Genomic DNA, 12,188 nt, shown 5'->3' on the forward strand with positions numbered 1-12,188 from the left:
GTCCCCGCTCGTTCCATTTCCCTGCTGTGCCTCTGCATCCCCTGCACCCGCAGAGCTGGTGCTGGGGGGGAACTGGCTTTTAAACCAGTTCCCCCCAGCATCAGCTTCTGCTCCCCCCCCTTTGCTCCCTGTGATAGAGGCAGCAAGGGGTCGGGGGAGCAACAAATCAAATCACTACTGGACTATCTGATAAGCTCACAACCCTAGCCCTGACCATCATACACTCAAGTCCCCTGCCCTGTGCCCCTCATACACTGCAACCCAGACTCCTGCACCCCCACATCCCCAGCCCCGTCATAATATTGACAGAAGACATGCATGTCTGAATGTGTGCATGAAGTTGGATTTGACCAGTTATGATGTAAACTTCAAAAGAAATGCGCAAAAAGATGCAGAAGTCCCATTAAATAAAGTCTGTGAATACAATCATGCCAAATAACAATATTAAGTTGTATATTTTCAGTTATGCAAGTGGGCATTCTTATACAACTCTTTGTGACCACATGTTCTAAATTTTGATGTAGTTTGGCTCTTTGGTTTGAAAAAGATGCCAGTGTCTAATGCAACCTGATAGTAATGCTGATGCAGATGTTGCATATACAATAAATTAAAGCCTGGTATCAATTTTACTCAAGTCTAATGCTCAGTTTTAGTGAAACCCATAACACAGGTATGTAAACAGGAAATTGTGTCTAAATTATGGATTCAAAATTATCTAAATTGTTCCTCATGCTGGAACAAGTAAGCCTGATTACTCAAAACAACTTCTTAGAAGCTTCATATCTATTATACAGAGTATTTCATATATCCAGCACCCCTAATGCTCTTTCAGCGTAGGGGGAAAGAATTTGTGTGTGGAACAAAATAGTTATCTTGCTCTCTCTCATGAAGTCAGAAAAAAGCCTTTAGTCCTTTCAATCCCTTGGTTGGCTAGGATGTGAATCCACAGCTGGAAGAAAAAGTACAGCCAGAATTCCTTTTGGACCTAGTGGAACAAGCAGCAGCTGTACCGCAGGAACAATCAATAGGAAACAGGACGACAAAAATTTCACATTATATGAAACAAATGCAGTATTTGCTGAAAGGATAAAAAGAAAATTAGATATACCCCCTGGATCAGGTGACAGCAAAGTGCAAAAATACTATTTGAGTAACAAATGAAAAGTTACCTGTACAACATGCCAATGCCTGTGTCCTAATAAAGTGCTTAAACCCTGAGAATCTATACTGCCATCCAAAAATGGGCTCCTTTCCCTGATAGGCTTATGGTCACAATGTGCTGAAGCACTTCTGGGATTCTGGGCCTGTGTTGCATCCCCACAGTTCAAATACAAGCGATCTTCTCCTTGCAGAAGGACCTGCTCCTGGTTACTCTACGTTTAAAAAAAAAAATCTGACATTACTGCACAGAAAATAAAATAAACACAATACTTCATTCTGCAGAGTCCAAATTAAACTAACAGCAAGAAAAATATGGATGAAGTCACTTTTTTCATCTTTGGAGCATCAACATACTGCAGAGATACCAAACAGTAGATCAGCGGTGGGTGACCTGCAGCTTATGGGCCGCATGCAGCCCCCCCACGGTTCTGTGTGTCACACTTCAGACATTTAGTTTACCATTTCCCATGCATAGGGTTGCCAAATTCTGTTGGTTTCTGTAAACATAGTTTTTTGTCCTATGAGATTTACTAAAGTGACACACAAAAAGCAAGGGCACATGAAGTGAGATGTGTGCTGATTGCATACAACATTGCCTGTGAGAGCCATGTGCTCCCTCAGTATCCAATCAAAGCACTGCTATGGTTCAATCAGCACACCCACAAAACTAGGCATGCAAGCACCATAGGCAAAACAACCCTATCACAGGAGACCATCTTGATTATGACAGTGTGGCCCACTGAAATGGAGGGCCACTATTGCTGCTCATTCACTGGCCTAAGATGCCCACTGCTGCGGTAGATAATCATATACAGCAGTATTTCCAGATTTTGCTTAATTAGAAAGACACATTTAAGACAAAAGAAACATGCAAAACATGACAGCAAGACTACTGGAAAAACCCATCAGACTTAACCTTTTTTGTGTTTCTTCCTTTATCAAGTGATCTGAAAAAAGACAGTTACCTATTTCTGTAACTGAACTCCTGTCCATTCAATGGAGGTATGTGTGTGCACTCACCACATGCAGCTATGCTGGAAGATTTTCCTTTGGCAGCATACAAAGGGGAGCTGGTCAGGTGCCCCCTGGAGTGGCATGCAGATGCCATGCTATCTAGGGCACCTCCAGCCCCCTCCACTCTCAGTTTCTTCTTGCTGGACAATTCCAATAGCGGTGAAGGAGGGCAGGTTGTTGAATGGATAGGATCAACACATTTCAAAGAAAACCAGTTACAGAAATGGGTAATTGTCTTCTCTTCGACTGATTGCTCATGTCCATTCAACATTGGTGACAGCAAAACAGCTCTTCCGAAGACAGCATCCTCTTGGGCTTGCTGCAGCAGGGCATAAGTCATGGCAAAGATGTGCACCAATGACCACAATGCAGCCTTACAAATGTCCAGGATAGGGACACTGACAAAGAAGTCCATGGAGGAGGCTTGTGATCTAGTTGAATGCACATTGACTAGTGGGAGGCAAGTAGGCACCCACCAGTTATAGCACAATCAAATGCAGGTGGTTATCCAATTAGAGATACACTGTATGGATACCAGGAGCCCCTTCATCCATTCACCATAAGCGACAAAGAATTACAGTGATTTGCTGAACGGCTTTGTTCTGTCAACACAAAACACGAGGGGGCCCTGCGAACATCCAGAGCATGCAGCACGAGGCTTCAGGGTTAAGACTGGGAGGAAAATATCCTGACCCAAATGAAAAATAGAAAAAAAACCCCAACAAATGGTCTGGTAGCTCTTTATAGACTAACAAAACATGTAGGTGGTATCATGAGCTTTTGTGGCCTGTGCCCACAAAAGCTCATGATACCACCTACATGTTTTGTTAGTCTATAAAGTGCTACCAGACCATTTGTTGTTTTTTTCTGTAACAGACTAACTCAGCTACCCCCTGAAGCTTATGAAAAGTAGAGACCAGCTTAGATAGGAATGCAGGTAAGGTCAGAGCTGCACCTTGTCTCTACAGAGACCGTATACAGGGGCTCTGAAGTCAAGGCCTGCAACTTAGAGACCCTCCTAGCCGATGTAATGGTCACAAGGAAGAACACCTTCCAGGAATAGGGAACATATGGCCATCAATTTGAAGGGTAGCCTGGAGAAGACAAGAATAAGGCCCTTTTGAGGAATGGGATGTACATATGGCAAGAGCCATTTGGAGAAATCTTTACTGTCACGTCATGGGAAACAGACTGGCTCCGGATCAGCATGTGAAAAGCAAAGATTTCTGCAAAGTGTACTCAGATAAAGTTACGCTTTCCTCCTTCAAGTGGAGAAGGTAATCAAGGATGGTCTGGACGGAGCCTCAGCAGGGGCAAAACTTCACTGCTGAGCCCACACTGAAAACCGGCTCTACTTGGCTATATAAGCCTGCCTGGTTGACAGCATATGGCTCCCCAGCAGGTAGCGGTTCATTCCCATCATGAAGCGTAGGAAACACCTGTGACCCTTGAAAATGGCAATGTAGAAATACGTCTCAATCTCAATGACACTTACCAATCTTACTGATCTAGGGAAGGAATGATAAGAGGCCAGAGATATCATACGGAACTTGAGCCTCACCAGGTAACAGGGCCCCCATGCTATGCCCGAGCCTCAGGGATTAGAAAGTTGCAGGAATAAAACCCTTGGTTCTGGTAGCATTGCAGAGCCTCCTCCATTGCCACCAGTTGGAGCAATCCCTTGACTTCTTGCAGAAGGAATGTCTCGTGAGAAGAATCTCTTAAAGGGGAGGTGGAGGAACAGAGCCTAGCTGGAGGGTATAGTCCTGCCACATGATGCTGAGGACCCAACAGACTATAGTTATAGAGCACCAAGTTGGAAGGAAAGGGCACAGGTGGTGCAAAAAAGTCACGGGGAAAGTCCAAAGGTGAGTGTAGTGCATTGTCCTCAATCGTACCCTCATAATGGGTGCTTGGAGGCAATCTAGGACAGGAGAAGCCAGGTTGTATGGAAGAGTGAGATGGACTGCCTCTTCCTAAACCTCTTATATTTGCTCTACCCCACGTCCTAGAGAGGTTGGGAAGGCTTAGCAGATGGGGTTTGAGGCCTAAATTTCTTATACACAGTCTCGGGACATACAGGCTGAGTGTTACAGGAGTCTTAGTCCATGGAGCTTACTGTCTGTCTGCTCCACAAACAGGGCCATACCATCAAAAGGGAGATCTTATAAGAGACTCTTGCTGTGCCTCATGAGAGAGGCAGGAGAGAAGCAGTCACAATACCCTTCACATGGAAATGGCTGTTGTCATGTCCGAGGCAGTCTGGAGTGCTGCTCTAGCAGCCCTTGCCCCATCCTCCATCGAGGCTTGAAACGCCTTCAAGTAATCTAAGAGAGAGGACTAAAACTAGGTAATAGCTCACCATTATATCATAGAGGGCTATGAGGGCCTGATGATTCATCACCTAAAGCTGTAAGATGGATGATAAAAGCTTTTTTTTTTTTTTTTAGTAAGTCCAGTCACTTTAAGTCCTTATTTTTGGGAGGTAGGCCTGGGCTGGCCTTGCGTTTTCTGGTGATTAACAGCTTCCATTACCAGTGAGAGTTAAGAGCTGGGAGGAAGTCAAGGGAATGGGACGAAGTGCTTTCTATCAACCCTTTTAGTTATAGGGGAATGGAAGAGGGTATTTGTCATAAGGCCATGGTGATCCTGGCCACCCCGTCACGGTGGGGTAAGGCCACCCTGGCTGGGGCTGACTGATCCAACCCTCAAAGAGGAAATCCTCCTACTTTTAAGAACCTCCACTTGGAAGTTCAAATGGTAGTCACCTGCTTGAATTAGTCCTGGTGGGACCATGTATCATCGGGATGGGGGGCCCACCACCTGTGGAGATCCCATGATGACCATCTGGAGTCGAGGAGAAGGGGGCTTGTGCTGAGGGGAGCTCCGCAAGATCAGGAGAGGCTGGTGCCTGTACCTCAGCTCCTGCCCCTCCTGCAGGGTAGGAGTCTTAGAAGCCTTGGGTGCAGGGAGGCATTTAATGGAGGCGGAGGCAGAGGCAGTCAATGGTGCCTTCAGCATATTTGCTACCGAGCATGGTACTTGAGATGGTACGAAGAACTCCCATGGGTTCCAGGGTACCACTGCAGTGGCCAGGCCTACTGCCACTGCACCGACTGGGGTCCTGTCTGCGATACCAGAAGCATCGGACAAGAAGCTTATGCCAGGGCACCTATGCTTGATCCAAAACCAGGCTGACAAAGTGCATGGTGCCATGTGACCAGGAATGAGGACTGGAATGGGTGCAGTACCACATGTTGGTCATGTACACGAACACCTAGAACATGGAGGAGCACCAGCAAGCATGATTCTCCAGCAAGCATCATACACTCTGGGATCTGTCATACGGGCGACGGTTGCAAGCAGTCTTGTGATCGGCTTGGGAGCAGCTGCAGAACGGTTGCTGATCAGCTGAAACATGGTGCTGTTAAGTCAAGAAGGACCACCGGTCCCTGCACTCCTCACAGACACCCTATGGGGTGTTACAAACCAGGGAGCAGTGCTGGCATGTTGAACAATCCCACAAGCACGTGTGGCACCACCATGGACAAGATATCCTGGACCTCCTGCAAGGCCTCTGGTGTCAACAGCATCTGGAGCTGTTCAACGCTACAGAGACCGGGCTGAAGAACGAACAGGGGACCCTTGCTCTGAAGAGGCTTAAGACATCTATTGAATCGCAACAGGAGAGTTCACCAGTATTGACATTCTGGGCCTGTCCTCCTTAGGCCCTGAAGACTTGCCCTTGCTTTGCCTAAACTTGAATGGAGCCCACAGAGCACAGTGATGAATCTTGACTGTTCACACACTGGAACTTAAGCAGACTCCATTAGGAGAGCCTTGAGGCAAATGTCCCTCTCCTTCTTGGTGCAAGGCTTGAAGGGCTTGCAAAATGTGGCACTTATCACTTCTGTGAGCCTCTCCTAAACACCACAAACAGTCGGATTGGGAGTCACTCACTCACTGGTATGGGCCAATTACAACTGTAATGTGACTTGAAGCCTGGGCATGACCTGACCCAAGGCTAAGTCCCTATGGGACCTACACTAACCACTAAAACCAGTAAACTGACTAACAATAGAAACTACAGGGAAAACAAAGATTAAGGAAAGGAACAACAGCTAACTCTGAGACAAGAGGTTCCAAGCACCATCACTGGAAGGTGAAGGCGGCTGGAGGCGCTTTATATGGTGTGGCACATCCACAACACTCTAGAGAGCATCTGAATCAGCTCCCTTATGAGGATTGCTAAGGGAAAAATCTTCTGGCATCGGTGCATGTGGCAAGCACACACATCTACATTGAATGGACATGAGCAATCACTTGAAGAAGAACTGGTGATAATCTCTAAAATAGAAAGAGCTATCTATGAAAACGTACCATGCAAGTGTTAGCAGTGAGTGCGCTCTTGATGAATTGAAATTGCAGAATACCAAGATGATGATCTTCGTTCTTGGTATCTATATCACACCCTGCATTCACAGAACAATTCCCATCGATAACCCACAGGTGATAGCCTTCTGACCCCCAGCTCTGAACACATGCAAAAACAAACAAAAAAACAAATAAATATCACTTATTGATTTAGACCTTCATAAAAACAAAACATACAGGAACTTTCTTTATACAGATCTCCCCCATTAGGCCTAAGATTAAGCAATAAGACTGGCAGGGAACATAGCTTTCAGTTTTCAAGTTAGCAGCTTCAGCATAAATAACATAGCTACATCTTGCAGAAAAAGACACTTTAGTGTCCCGTTTAAAAAAATCTTCTCTATGTAATAGCTATGCAACATAGATTTTGTTTTAATTACAGATTAAAGCATCCATAAATTATAAAATTTTAAGAGAAAGTGTGTAGGTGAATGATTAGTTAAATTTATTTCTGTGAATAGTATATATTCATAGATAAACATCATCTGACTATCTTGTGGAGGACTCTGGAGATGAGCAGGATAGGAGGAAAGGCGTAAAGCAGGTGAGTATTCCATTAGATAAGGAAGTAATCTCCTAGCCATCTGGGCCCCATGCCCACTCTGGAGCAATACTGGGGGTGCTTGGTGTTCCAGCGCATCTTCAAGAGATCTACAGACAGCCAACCCCATTGGTGGAACAGGTCATGTAAGATCCGCATATGATTTTCTCACTTGTGATCTATTGCAAACTGTTGGCTGAAGGCATCTGCAGTCATATTCTTGATTCCAGGTAGGTATGATGCAATGATGCCAATACTGTTGCGGATACACCAGTTCCACTAGTGTACAGCTTCTACACTGAGAAATCGAGAGTGAGCATCCCTTGACGATTGATGTAAAATATCAGTTACACTGTCAGTGAGGATACATACCATGGAACTCTGGACACGTTGAAGGAAGTATTTGCACGCACTGTGCACAGTCAGGAGGTCCAGGAGATTGATATGAAGCCCTGACTCGTGGGTGGACCATTTGGTCTGAGCAAAGTGACGCTGGAAGTGGGCGCTCCACTCGAGGAGCGAAACAAATCTGGTAATCTGTTAGGATGGCTGTGTCTGATGGAATGGGACACCAGCAAGAAGGTTCTATGGATTGGTCCACCATCGTAACGACAAAAGGACCCCAGGGGAACCAAGATATATTAGTGCACCTGGTGTTTGGACGGGGTATACACTGAGGCAAGCCAGTGCTGAAGGCACCAAAAGTGTAGGAATGCATGTCAGATGACATGTCGTGGCAGCCATGTGGCCCATGAGTCAAAGACAGGTTAGTATTGAGACAGTTGGGCTCAACATCATGACTGAAACCAAGCTTTTTATGGCCTTGAAATGCTAATTTGGCAGGTATGCTGGTGTTGTCATGGAATTCAGAGGAGCACCTATGAATTCTTAGGCTCGGTTAGGGCACAGGGTACGCTTGTGCTCGATGATGAGGCTGAGAGATTCAAAAAACCTTTTGGTAAAAAGGAGCATGTCTTTTGTGGCTTGTTGGGAAGGGCGTTGAATGAGGTAATCCTCCAGGTAAGGAAAGATCACGATGCCTTTATGGTTTAGATATGTTGTGGCTACTGCCAGGGTCTTGGAGAAGACTCTGGGAGCAGAAGAAATTCTGCAAGGAAGAACTCTGAATTGGAAATGATCTGAAGCAACAGTAAAGCAGAGGAAGCCCCTGTGCGCTGGATATATGGTTACATGAAAATACAAGTGTTGGAGGTCGAGGGCTAAAACCAGTCTCCCTCATCCAATGCCGGGATTACTGCTGCAAGTGTGACCATCTTGAATCATTGTTTGTAGAGGTATTTGTTTAGTTGGCAGAGGTCAAGGATGGGTCTCTAACTACCTGTGCTTTTTTCTGTAAGGAAGTAGTTTGAGTAAAATCTCCTGCATTGATGACGGTTGGGTACCCTTTCTATAGCTCCAATGCACAGGAGGAGGTCCACATCTTGACGGAGTAGTATTTTATGAGAAGAGCCCCCTCGACCAAAGCCCCAATTTCTACTTAGAGGCCTGCTGATTGAACAAACAGGTGTTAGGAGCACATTGGTGTCGATTCCTTGCCCTGGAACAATTTTGGTTGAATGATCTTTGTTGTTGTCGTCTGCCAAACAAAAAGTAGGTAGGGAGTGTAACGCCTTCTACACTATGGAGGTGTATACATCCCTGAAGTGCATGAGGTGGTACGTGAGTCTTTGCTGGAGTGAAAGACCTCATCCGTCTTTGCAGCAAAGAGTTTCTTTCTATCAAATGGTAGATTCTCAACTTTGGATTGAAGATCTTTGGGAACACTGGCTGTTTGCAACCATGATCAATGTCTCATTACTACAGATGCTGCTGTTGCTCTTGCAGCCATGTCAGCAGAGTCAATGCCATTTGCAACACTGTGCGGGGATGTGGTATAGTCTTCCTGCACCATACATTTTAGGTTAGGTCTTTTATCTAGAAGATGTTGCATTATTTCTGTCAACGTCACATAATTATCAAAATCATGATTGGCTAGTTAGTGCAGTGTAGTTGGCTATACGAAGCTGTAACATTGAGGAGGAATACATTTTTCCTGCCAAACAGATTAGATCTGTTTGGCAGGAAAAATGTATTCCTCCTCAATGTTACAGCTTCATATAGCCAACTACACTGCACTAACTAGCCAATCATGATTTTGATAATTATGTGACGTTGACAGAAATAATGCAACATCTTCTAGATAAAAGATGTCATCCTTATCATGGGTAGCAGATTTATATTGTGGAGTCTTGGATCTGTTGTGCAGTGTCTACCAAAAGAGAGTTTGGTCGTGGGTGAAGAAATAAAAAGTCCATGCCCTCGGAGGGGACAAAATATTTTCCGTTGGCGCTCTTGTTGGTCAGAGGGGCCGTGGCTGGTGTTTGCAAAATCTCATCCACTGCTTCCATAATTGCTTCATCTATCAAAGCACAATTCTTGATTCCATGGACGGTTGAAGATTCTTTAAAAGTTTGTGCTGTTTATCTTGGGCCTCTGATAATACCATCTCCTAGCTGGCAGCAATCCTTTTGAGTAAGTCCTGAAATTGCTTCAAATCATCCATTGGTGATGGGTTATCCAGAATAACTGCTTCATCTGGTAAGGAAAACGATTTATCAGTTAGGGAGACATCAGGTTGCTCGGCCTCAGGGTCATCAATAATCTGTTCCTCTTCTATCTTCTATTGGGGAAGAAGTATGAGGTTGAGAGGGAGGTATTGACCTCTGGGCCGGTGTTGACAGGGCTGTCAACCGGTGCCGTGGGGGCACCCAGTGACAGTATGGAGACCAGTGAGGTGGACAATGAGGGTGGTAGGACCAGTCAGAATACCACTGAGGAAGTACCGTGGCCAATGTCTCTCACAGGAAGCGTGAGCTCTGACTGGAGAGGAGTATTGGGATGAGAATACACTCCTACAGTCCTCGTCATAGTTGCTATAATGAGACAGTACTAGTAACCATGATGGATGGGAAAAGCTCTGGATAGATAAAGGAGAGCAAGAACAGTGCCAAGGAAGAATCATGTGGAGCTGTAGGTCTCTGTTCCGGATGCCGCACTAATGTCCGGTTCCCAGGCATTGGCCCTCTTTGGTGCTGAGGTAGTCAGTGCTGAATTCTGTGCGGGACGAGTTTTTGGAGCTGTCACCAACATGGCCCGGGGGCTTCATCTCCCATGTTAACTCACAGTGTTAGGGAGCGAACTGGAGAGACCCTTCTTTTAGCCAAAGACTTAGGTGAAGAAGAGCTCAAGGTTTTCTCCTACTTGGTGGCGCATTCAGGCTGATCAGAGTCGTTCCTGTTTGCCTGAGGCTTGATATAGAGGGGCATATTTATGTTCCAAGGTGCATAAAATAGAGAATTAAGCCACAGAGTAGGGATGTAAAATCCTGTTTAACTGGTTAACCCGTTAAACATGATGTTTAACCAGTTAACCACTTAAAGGGGGGAGGGCAGGGGCTTCTCCAGCCCAGCTAGAGAAGCTCCTGTCCACAGCAGGCCTTTTGGGAAAGGAGAGCTGCTTCAGCCCCCACTGGTTAACCATAACTGGGTAAGCATCACCCATTAAGGGTAACGCTTACCAATTAAGCTTTCACATCCCTACCACAGAGCTCATCTAGTTTTCTCACTCATTCTTAATTTCAAGAGCAATACTAAAAGAAGGCCCTCTTTTCATGGTTAAGAATGCCTACCAAAACAATCTCAGTAATTAGTTTAAGATAAGCTGAACAGTCTAAGGGTTTGGTTTTTTTTTTTTTTTTTTAATTTTGTGGGTTAAAAAAAAAAATCTCACAACAAAACACCGTAACTACCTGTTAAATTTCTTGAAAAAAGTTTTGTTATCCGATTTTTTTTTTCCTAATAAAAGTACATAATGAGACTCAACTAGACTTCTTACTGTGTTATTTACAACTGTACTTACCATAGAGCTGATTTTTAGAGGTTCTTTTTTGGTACCATCAGATCGATAACTAAAATAGAACACAGTAAGTTTTACTTGATGCTAACTGATTTATAATATAAAATCTCACTAAGTTAACATTGTCTAGGGTGGATAAAAAACATTTTTTTATAAATGGATTTGCATTTACACCAGATTTTTTATTTAAATTGAATTTTTTTAAATTAATACACCAAATTTTTCATTTAAAATAAGAGTTACCATTACATCTCATCACAAACATGCTACACATACACTCATAAAAATGAATTAATGGCTCTAGTCTGTCCAGCCTAACTACTTGCTCTTGCTTCTTGAAAGTTTGGGTATTTCAGTTTCTGTTTCTCAGCACAAAGTGAATAGGACTATTTCTGTTCTGTGCTTATGTGGCAGTGTACCTTGGCCTTCAAGCACAGTAGAGGAGTTAGTGAAGGCATTGTCTTAAAGATAGACACACAATATACAGGAAAGGACCAGGGTAGCATAGAAAGGAACAGGGAAAGGTACTGGAAAGAACAGGGAAGTCATTATTCAGCACACACAGAGCTTTCTATTTTCCCCCACACTTTTGCCACATAAAAACCATCATGGCTTCTGGGTGTAAGAAAGACCCTATCTGGGAATATTTTTGAAGAAACTTGTTCTCTGGGTAAAAAAGGAAAAGCATCAAGTGTAAGCAGTGCAAAATGATGGTGCAGGGCCTACTTGCAAGAATGCAACATTCTCTAAAGCAATTTTCCTTATGTGGTTGAAGATATGGCTGAGTGGATCAACTGGTTAGTAACTTAAATAATTCACTTTGCAATGCATCGCTCTTTAAGACTCTCTATGCATTTCACAATAAATGTGATTTGACAAGTAAATTCTCAAGCTGTTTGCTGTTGCTAGAAAAAAGGGTTTAGCTTAGTTCATCCTCATGGCTTGTTTAATGAACTAGGTTTAGAATCTATCACTCAAATATACAATTCAGAAAACTGCAATAGGAGAAATCTAAAGTTGCTAGTTGTCTCTGTCATTTTCTTACTTTATATTATCTTATATATGTCCCCTCTTTTGGAACATCATGACCGCAGACCATAATGGTGATGCCATAAATCTATTC

The 12,188-nt window shown here is 44.1% G+C and overlaps 1 protein-coding gene across 3 annotated transcripts in view; it reads right to left on the bottom strand.

Moving 5' to 3' along the window:
- RIC1 (RIC1 partner of RAB6A GEF complex) overlaps positions 1-12,188 on the bottom strand; it is a 131,400-nt gene that overhangs the window by 48,694 nt on the left and 70,518 nt on the right. For all 3 annotated transcript variants that reach the window (XM_075931611.2, XM_075931610.2, XM_089779216.1), the window contains exons 10-12: positions 11,069-11,117; positions 6,556-6,708; positions 1,170-1,373 (exon numbers count right to left, since the gene is read on the bottom strand). In XM_075931611.2, the coding sequence (XP_075787726.2) occupies positions 1,170-1,373; positions 6,556-6,708; positions 11,069-11,117 (406 nt within the window). The remainder of the gene's footprint in view (positions 1-1,169; positions 1,374-6,555; positions 6,709-11,068; positions 11,118-12,188) is intronic.

This window comes from Pelodiscus sinensis, chromosome 6 (assembly GCF_052426305.1).
Source record: "Pelodiscus sinensis isolate ZL-2025 chromosome 6, ASM5242630v1, whole genome shotgun sequence".
NCBI lineage: Eukaryota > Metazoa > Chordata > Testudines > Trionychidae > Pelodiscus > Pelodiscus sinensis.